Source organism: Sinocyclocheilus rhinocerous, unplaced genomic scaffold (assembly GCF_001515625.1).
Source record: "Sinocyclocheilus rhinocerous isolate Xijiao unplaced genomic scaffold, SAMN03320098_v1.1 scaffold1858, whole genome shotgun sequence".
Classification (NCBI taxonomy): domain Eukaryota; kingdom Metazoa; phylum Chordata; class Actinopteri; order Cypriniformes; family Cyprinidae; genus Sinocyclocheilus; species Sinocyclocheilus rhinocerous.
Genome location: NW_015647052.1, coordinates 879,966 through 889,176, shown reverse-complemented (window position 1 = coordinate 889,176; position 9,211 = coordinate 879,966). Strand labels below are relative to the sequence as shown.

The 9,211-nt window shown below is 35.9% G+C and overlaps 1 protein-coding gene across 1 annotated transcript in view; it reads left to right on the top strand.

The window, feature by feature from the left end:
- Positions 1–4,868, top strand: part of LOC107708644 (ectopic P granules protein 5 homolog) — a 26,656-nt gene extending 21,788 nt beyond the window's left edge. The window contains exons 41-45 of the mRNA XM_016512933.1: positions 1,821–2,063; positions 2,303–2,522; positions 2,679–2,894; positions 3,016–3,130; positions 3,412–4,868. Of these exons, the coding sequence (XP_016368419.1) occupies positions 1,821–2,063; positions 2,303–2,522; positions 2,679–2,894; positions 3,016–3,130; positions 3,412–3,594 (977 nt within the window). The 3' untranslated portion in view covers positions 3,595–4,868. The remainder of the gene's footprint in view (positions 1–1,820; positions 2,064–2,302; positions 2,523–2,678; positions 2,895–3,015; positions 3,131–3,411) is intronic.
- Positions 4,869–9,211: the final 4,343 nt, after the last annotated feature.

Sequence of the window (9,211 nt, the reverse complement as noted above, 5' to 3'; positions counted from 1 at the left end):
TTGTCACATGAAAAGATATAATAAAATATTTACAAAAATGTGAGGGGTGTACTCACTTCTGTGAGATACTGTATGTTCATAGAGCAGAGCAGTAATTTCTGAATTAGATGCAGGAGCAGATGAGGAACGTGTCTATTTACTATCCATTCTCCAACTGAATCTGATTTTAAACCAAATACACCAAATACAAATTTAGTTTCTAATTATATTCATTCATGCATGCATTCATTCATTCAAGATTTTTAATGTTTTTGAAAGAGGCCTAATATTGTGTAATGTTACTACAATTTAAAATAACTGTTTTCAATTTTAATAAACTTAGGATAAGTGTAAGCTTACTTATAATTAATATTTTTCCTCAGAAATGTTGTTTGGTGTTGATTCAATTGGTGTTATTATAAGCTTTAACACAGTACTTATAATTGACACTTTATACATACTTTCCAACAACTTGTCCTTTTATTTATTCTATTCTTTTTTTGCTGAATAATGATTTATAATTGTTTTAATTTCATTACATTTTTCATGAATATTATTTAAACTGCAAATTTATACAGTTAAAACAAATATAATACTGTATATAATGTATCATAAAACACTGACATAAAACCAAAAACATTGCAGTTCATGAAAATTCAGCATTACGCAATCTTATGAGAGGAAGACTATGAACATGAGCCCCCCCATCCCTCCATCTCCCCCTTAATCCTTGAAAGATCACCTTTTTTATATATGAAACTTCACAAAGCAGTTTTTTCATGTGCAGGAAGAGCAAGTTCTGCCCTTTTCTTCTTTACCTTGCCATAGAATATGGCCGTGCTCACTGATGTAATGTTACCTGTATTCATATTTAATCAAAAGTAAAATTGCCATTTCAATTTGATTATATCCATAATACAAATGCCATTAACATACGACTAATCAACATTATTTCACTAGTATTAATGTTGTTATTGTTACAGCTTAACAGATTGCAGCTGACCTTGCTAGCTAGCTAAACTATTGTAATAATGTCATTCCACTATTGCACAGTGTTGCCGCTTGGCAACACATACATTTGAATGATTTACCAAAAACTAATTTTATAAAAACTTTTTTGAGAGGTGAATATGTCATCATAACATCATAACAGTGATGTTTTAGATTTTTTTGTAGAAGTGACACGGAATGGTCCTTGTTTGTTACTGACATTTTAGTTTGCTTTCAGCAACTACTGACAAGGCAATCTGTCAGAAATCTGCCACAGAAAAAAAACTGCATGTCATGTGACTTAATCAAAGCACATCATTGGCTAAACTAAGGTCTTCTCTTTCCAACAAAAAAACCCGAGAATGTTCTCTTAAAGAGACAGTGGCAAGGAAATGAACACAAAGAGTATGTTGCCATATGGCTACACCATGCGGTAGAGGGTTAATTTTTTTAATTTATTCCTGTGATGGTAAAGCTGAATTTTCAGCAGCCATTACTCCAGACTTCATGGTTAAATGGTCCTTCAGAAATTATACTAATATTGTGACCAGCAGAACAGCAATCATTTGAAATAGAAATCTTTTGTAACATTATAAATGTCACTTTTGATTTAATGCATCCATGTTACCAACCCTAAACTTTTGAGTGGTTGTTGGTAGTGGTAATACATTATTAACCGCTAGTTACTAGCCATTTAACTACTACTGTTGTTTCAGTTAAGTATTTATTTACAGAAAAGTTTTTTAACACATAAATGTCTAATCAGCATCTTAACGCAACAAACAGGCAGTAACAATATCTCTCTTTATGTTGAATGAACTGACCTTAATGTTTCTCATCCTCACGTTCAGAGACAGACCTCCAGCAGCGGCACATGGCCACATGCAGTCTGTTTGCTGAGATGCTGACTCTGCTGAATGAAGCTGGCATATCTACAGCAGAGGGACTCGGGACTAAACTCCACTCCTGGGTGGAAAAGCGAGCTCGGGGTCCTTTGGTTCTCCCCCTACTAACCGCTGCGTGCAGATGCCTGGCCTCAGTGCGTCATATGACACGCACCACTGAGGCCTGTATTCTCTCCTACTTCACCGATGGTAATAATAGCTCATACTTGTTCTGGGCTTAGTCACAGATTTTAAACCGTCTGTCTGCGTAAGCCTTTCGAAATTATTCCTCTCCCTAATCACATTGTTAGGATCATAAAAGCAAACATCTGGGCTGAATCATCATTTGCATGATGGAACCATTATAGAGTACAATAAGTTTTAGCATCTTATAAATATTAAGTCTTAAATATCCACAACTTCTTGCAATATCTTGTGTGTTTTTTCAGGTGGATGTGCTGATCAATACTCTGGTTGGGGGCCCATCCTGGTCTCTGTTCAGGTTCCTGAACTGACTGTTGAGGACTTCATTCAGGAAAGCCTGAACCTGGGCAGTTATCTCACGCTGTACGTCTACATCCTCCAGAGGCTGAACCTGGAGCAAACCCTCCTGAATGAGAAGAAGACCTTAGTGCTGCTCAACACATGGATCAGTCAGGTCTTTCCTAGGTAGTATACACTTTATCACATATAGTGTGCTCTTTCATATGTTGAAGGACACACACAGAAACCCTGACTGGAAGTAGTATAGGATTGCAGAGTTAATAAAGAATTCCCCTTTTACTTTTAGTGCTTATTATGTGAGTGTGTCGTCTGTTCCTGCAGTGGTCCAGCTGATGAGGCAAAGCTGTTTTTATGGTGGCATAAATTCTTGGAGCTTGTGCAGATCCAGGTGGATCAAGAGGACACCTGTGCACTTGACACTCTGATTCTCACCTTAATGGCGTTCCAGAACCGTCTAGCCCAGCTCGGTGAGGAAAGACTGAACTCAGGCATCTTGGGAGCCATTGGCCTCGGGAGGAAATCCCCACTTTCTAGCAGGTGAGAGAAGATTGAGAGTTGTTGAAAAACTACTGAAATTACCGTTTTGGTTTGATGTCCAGATCGGAAGTAAACTTTGTGAATTGCATGCCTCACATTTTCTGTTCTTCCTGTGTTTCAGTTTTCGGGTTGTGGCGCGCAGCATGTCAACATTTTTGCTGGTCCAGGTGCCCTCAGAGAATCAGCTGCGTCTTCATCCAGGCACAGAGCTGCAGCTCCCAGCTAAAGCCCAACAGGTCAGATTTTCCAGGGAATGGGATAAATGTATAGCATCATCAGCAGACAAGATGTAAATATTTTCTATATTTTAGGCGAAGTTTAGGAATTTTTCTGTTGAATTTGAAAAATTGAATTGAAATTTAGAAAAAAAATGTAGTATCATATTCCAGTTTTGCTACTTTGGCTTTCAGATGGTTATATGGGGATATATTTTAGATATTTGATGATAATTTGTTATAGCACAAACAAATCCCCTATAAATTGTGCTGTACCTTGAATGACTGCTCTCTTTTTTCAGGCCTTATCTGTATTGGAGCAAATGCCAAGTAATAAGCAGTATTCAGAGCTGCATGTGTCTGTGAATCAGGCCATTCAGTTCATCAAGTACCCAGGTCACTGCCTGTGTGACAGCAACCGTCTTCTGACCCTGCTAGTCAATGCACTCTACACTGACCTTCATTACCTAGACATCATCCGTTAGCTATAACCTCAAAACAAGAGTCCACTCCGGCTTTCAAGCTCTGCAAAACCCACCAAAAACTCCTGGAGAACAGGTCTAACTCCAGATGAGATGAAGGTGTTTTCTGGAAAAGGACCCATTAGAATCATGGGTTTAGACCCTGAGGCAGTGGTCATTTTTTAAACTGTGCATAAAGTTATAAAAACGTCTGGGTAAACTAGTTTTCTTTCTTTCTCACATTAATATCACACTTGCCCTTCTTTTTTTCTTAAAATGTCATCCTTTATGTATCCAAATCTTCAGTGTTTCAGACCAGAAATAACACACAAACAAACATGTCCACACAGTTCATGCTCTCATTATAATATTATATTCACTTACGCAATTTATTTTAGAGTGGTGAGGATTTTATGATATGAGGATGTTTTAGACCTCCCATGTTGGGGGAGTTTGGGGGATATTTGATGATAATCCACTGAATCACAGTCAGAGTAAATATACCTCATAGCATGATTTTGATTGATTTGTAAAACATATATTCTGGTGAATTTACAAAATATTATATTTCATTTCAGTACATTCTTTGAGCTCATGCAAATAAACCAATAATGGCTGGACATCTACATTTCAACGTGAAGAAGTGATTTGTTTAGAGACTAATATCTTTCTCACTGCATTTATTATTTGAATGGAGGTGTTGCCAACAATGTCCAAACAAGATGAACTGCTCCAGCATGAGATCTGCCTGATAAGTGCGCTTAGGTTTTTTACAGAAGTGCTCCCTTAAAGAATGTTCACAATTCTGACAGTGCACTTTCCTTTCCTCTTTTAAAAACTTTCCGTTTCTCCAGAGCAAGATGGTGTTCTATTATATAGGCATATGAGATTGAATGAATGTGCTTGCTGCTGTATTTGCTTAGATGCATAGAGATAATTTCAGAACTAATATTAATTTGAATGAGAGAAAATCTATTTCTGTGCTATACTATTGCCAGCATGGTATGTCTATATTTGGTTGTAATTTTATTGACTTAAGGTTATAGGTCAGCTCTTCTGGGGATTCACTGCATGCTTTTATAATACAGTCAGAGGTCATTTTCTATACTTCCTCATACCACAGCATTCACTGGTTTCCATAATACTGCGGCATACCATGTTGTGCATTGGATTTGTGGTAAGTATAACTGTTTAGATCCTCCCCAATTGAACAGATGTGCTCAAACATTAACCATAATCAAATCCCAGAATAAAATTAACATGATGTGCATATTGTCAATGACACTGTCATGCTATTGAAAAAACAAGCACAACATTTTTTTTTTTTCTTTTTCTTTTTTTTTTTTTTTTTACAGAAGTTCTCCCTTAAAGAATGTTCACAATTGACATCACACAGTCTTTTCCTCTTTTTAAATCTTTCTGTTGCTCCACAGCAAGATGGATGGCATTATATTATATAGGCATATGAAATTGAATGAATGTGCTTGCTGCTGTATTTGCTTAGATGCATAGAGCTAATTTCAGAACTAATATTCATTTGAATTAGAGAAAATCTATTTCTGTGCTGCACTATTGCCAGCATGGTATGGCTATATTTGGTTGTAGTTTTATTGACGTGAGATTATAGGTCAGCCCTTCTGGGGATTCACTGCATGCTTTTATAATACAGTCAGAGGTCATTTTCTATACTTCCTCATACCACAGCATTCACTGGTTTCCATAATACTGCGGCATACCATGTTGTGCATTGGATTTGTGGTAAGTATAACTGTTTAGATCCTCCCCAATTGAACAGATGTGCTCAAACATTAACCATAATCAAATCCCAGAATAAAATTAACATGATGTGCATATTGTCAATGACACTGTCATGCTATTGAAAAAACAAGCACAACACTGAACTATTGAAATAACCTGGACATTTGTATAAATGTACAGGGGAAAGAAGGATAACACTTTATTTCGATAGTCCACTTTAGACATTCTATTAACAGTAAGTAACTTTGCAACTACATGTCAACTAGCAGTTAGTAGAGTATTAGTAGACTGTCTGCTTAATATCTTCTAACACTTTCTTTGTCAACATTCTACTAACCCTAAACCTACCCTAACAGTCTACTCTGAGAGTTAGTAGACATGTAGTTGCAAATTAATGAGAATTAGTTGATATGTAGTTACAAAGTTACTTATAGTTAATAGAATGTCTAAAGTGGACTATCGAAATAAAGTGTAACCGAAAGAAGTCTAATGTTGAATAGAACATGACTTGCCTTAAGTTGTTTTCAATGTAATATTTTTCCTCTTGTGCCGTAATTGCTCTTTTGTCATCCATTACAAAATACAGTGTAAAATTATATGGTGTGTACATGGAAATGGAAATGATAATCAAAGTCAATAATACCTCAAATCCAAGGAAAAGTGTGTATGTGATTTCCTCGTGTGAAAACGTTTCTTGATTTAATTCCCTTCCTTTAAATGAAGATTTTGAAGAAGCATTTTAAAATAATCATAACATTGACCTAAAACATTTGTCATAAACATTTGACCTAAAAACATTTTTGTTTCCCACAAAACTCCTAGAAGTCCTATAAGTAAAAGCCATGTTAATGTGACAAAATAGTATCGCTTCTTAGGCTGTGACAAGTGTAAGACAGAATTCACATCACAGGATATGGCGGTTGCCATGGCGATCTCATCCACTTTAATAGAAGGTACAGAGGGAATGTTATCAGGCTACCCAGACAGCAGATGGGAGACTGAGATGTGGCATGCCAGTGTCTTTTCTTATGTTTAGCTGTTTATACATTCTGTCACATCTGAGCCTGAACGCCACGCTGGAGTATCTGAGAATAGTAGCTGTGCGGCAGCATGTATGCACATATTAAAGAAGTAAACAGAAGAGAATCAAAAATGCATATGCTGTGAGTTCTGCATCAACTCCCTATGGGTTGGCACTAGTGTTAACATGTAAGATCTGAAGTTTTGAAGTTTGCTATAACCCAGAGATGTTTTCGTCCTCAAAAACATGTTGATACGAATGGATAGCAGCTTATGGTGATCTGGCCATGTGCCGTCAACTTGTGAAGCTTGTATCGAATGCAGTGCCAGCTGGAATTCTGACTCTTCTCCCACAGTCTACCACATTCAATTACATATCTCACTTTATTTATTTATTTATTTTTCCCAGTCCTGTAGCTGTGCCGCCTTATATCAAAACAGCTAATTTTTTTGTGAATGATAAATGACAACGTTTTCTAGGTCTAGTAAGGGCAGCGCCTCAGGTCAACTATTCAACCTAGTAAGGGCTCACGCAAAAACATATTTTTTTTCAAACTGAATTAATAAATATTTGCATTTTACACTACCATTCAAATGTTTGGGTTCATTCAAATTTTGTTTGTTTTTTCATAACCAAGGTTGCATTTATTTGATAAATAAAAAAAACAACAGTAAAAACAGTAATATTGTGAAATTATTACAATTTAAAATAACTGTTTTCTATTTTAATACATTGCAAAATGTCATTTGTTCCTGTGGTGCTAAGCTGAATTTTCAGCAGTCATTACTCCAGTCTTTAGTGTTACATAATTCTTCAGAAATCATTCTAATATGCTAATTTGCTGCTCAAGAATCATAACCACAATTCAATTTTAAAATTTAAATCATTAAACTCGAAAGAATTATTACATGTAATTTAAAACTCTCAAATGATGATCTAAGATACTAATTTCAAAAGCTTGAACTTAGATTATGTGTCTGTCTACATTTTTAAAGTTACATCAAAATATGATGCATTTAGTTTTCCTTCTTCCTCTGGCTGTCTGGCTATTCTTCAGTGTTTAGGGCAATGTAAAAGGCTTGGGGTGAAATATGTGATATGGATATTTACTGTTCTGTTTGAACACTTGCAACAGCCATTATAGAGATTCTTCTGACATATACACAGAATCATATGTTGTAGAGACATTGAGCTTTTATATGATAAGCCTCAAAGACTTTTGACTGGTAAATAGCCCAGTATATTATAGAAACAATAAATCCTGCGCTGAAAACTGGGCGACTGCTTTCGGTGCATTGCACTTACACGGGAGATCCTATCCGCAATACAGCACTAATGAAACACATGAGGATTAACTGCCAGTTGTTAGTGATGGATCTCTTTTAATATATCAGCCAACATTAGTTGCCACATTTTCATTACTAATTCTGAGAAGCTTTATTAAGAAAAATCTTCTTTCTATGGGTATTCACAACCCTCTTTGTTTTGACTTGATTCTCAGCGATCATCTTATGAGTGTGTTGAGGGAAAGTTTTAAAGCGTTGGAAAAGCAGTGCAGTCCAGTGAGCCTGAACAGGAGCAGAGAGTCTGAGTCATCGTGCTTTTTTTCCAGAGGGAAAGTGTCGTGAGTGAGAGCGAGAACATGGCTCAGACTTTCCATTAGAAATGATGCGACGTCCACTCTACTATGACACTGTATATATTATTATCAGAGATTACTTTCTTGTCTACATACTTTAATATTAGTTACTATCTTGGTGTTATGTGTACAGTGAAACGACCTGATGGGTATGAAGAAGTGACACTTTTACAAGGTAATAACATATACATGCTATGACTTTTGATTTCATGTTAAACCCCTGAGGCATCAAACAAGAGTGTCTCCATCACAATTTGTTATATGAGCAGACGATCACCTCATGAAAACAGAATGTACTTCTATAAATGTGTTTTGAAACAGATATTCTGCAGCCCACATATATTTACTACGGTGAACCAGTAGTGCACAACACAACGACATTAAAAAAAGCAAACATAAGCTTGTGGCTTAATGTCGTTGTGTTGTGAGCTTAATGTCGTTGTGTTGTGGCTTAATGTCGTTGTGTTGTGAGCTTATGTTCGCTTTTTTAATTGCGTTGTGTTGTGCACTACTGGTCCACCGTAATTTACAGCTGGAAAATACCAGCATCAAAGATAGCACCAGTTGTGTCATCGTCTCGTTTCTGAAGTTCTGAGGCGAACAGATTTCAGTTACATCTGCCACCAAGAAATTAAGCAGGATTTTGTATTCGTATATTTCTCATAGATTTGATAATGACAGGGACAAGAATCTCTCAGTCCCTGTGGCACCATATTTTCAGCTGAATCATGCTAATAGATGTCATGTTAACCTTTAGGACTGCAGCCCACAGAACTGTTTGAGTGATGGCCAGTTATACTTCAGGAATGTCTTTTGAATCAAAAAGTACTTTCTCTGCGCAAGTGTTACATCAATTGTCAGGAAATATTAGATATTTACTTTATTTAAACAGGAGCTGTTTTATTGTATATTGACTGATTAATTAAAATGAAGTATTATATAATATTTAAATAAGAATTTTTTTTTAGTTTTTTCAAATTGTTATTCCATATAATTTATTTAAATATATATGAGAATAAAGTGCCACAAAAATGCTAATTCTGTCATCAAATATATATACATATACATACATACATATATATATACACACACATACAGTGGGTACGGAAAGTATTCAGACCCCCTTAAATTTTTCACTCTTTGTTATATTGCAGCCATTTGCTAAAATCATTTAAGTTAATTTTTTTTCCTCATTAATGTACACACAGCACCCCATATTGACA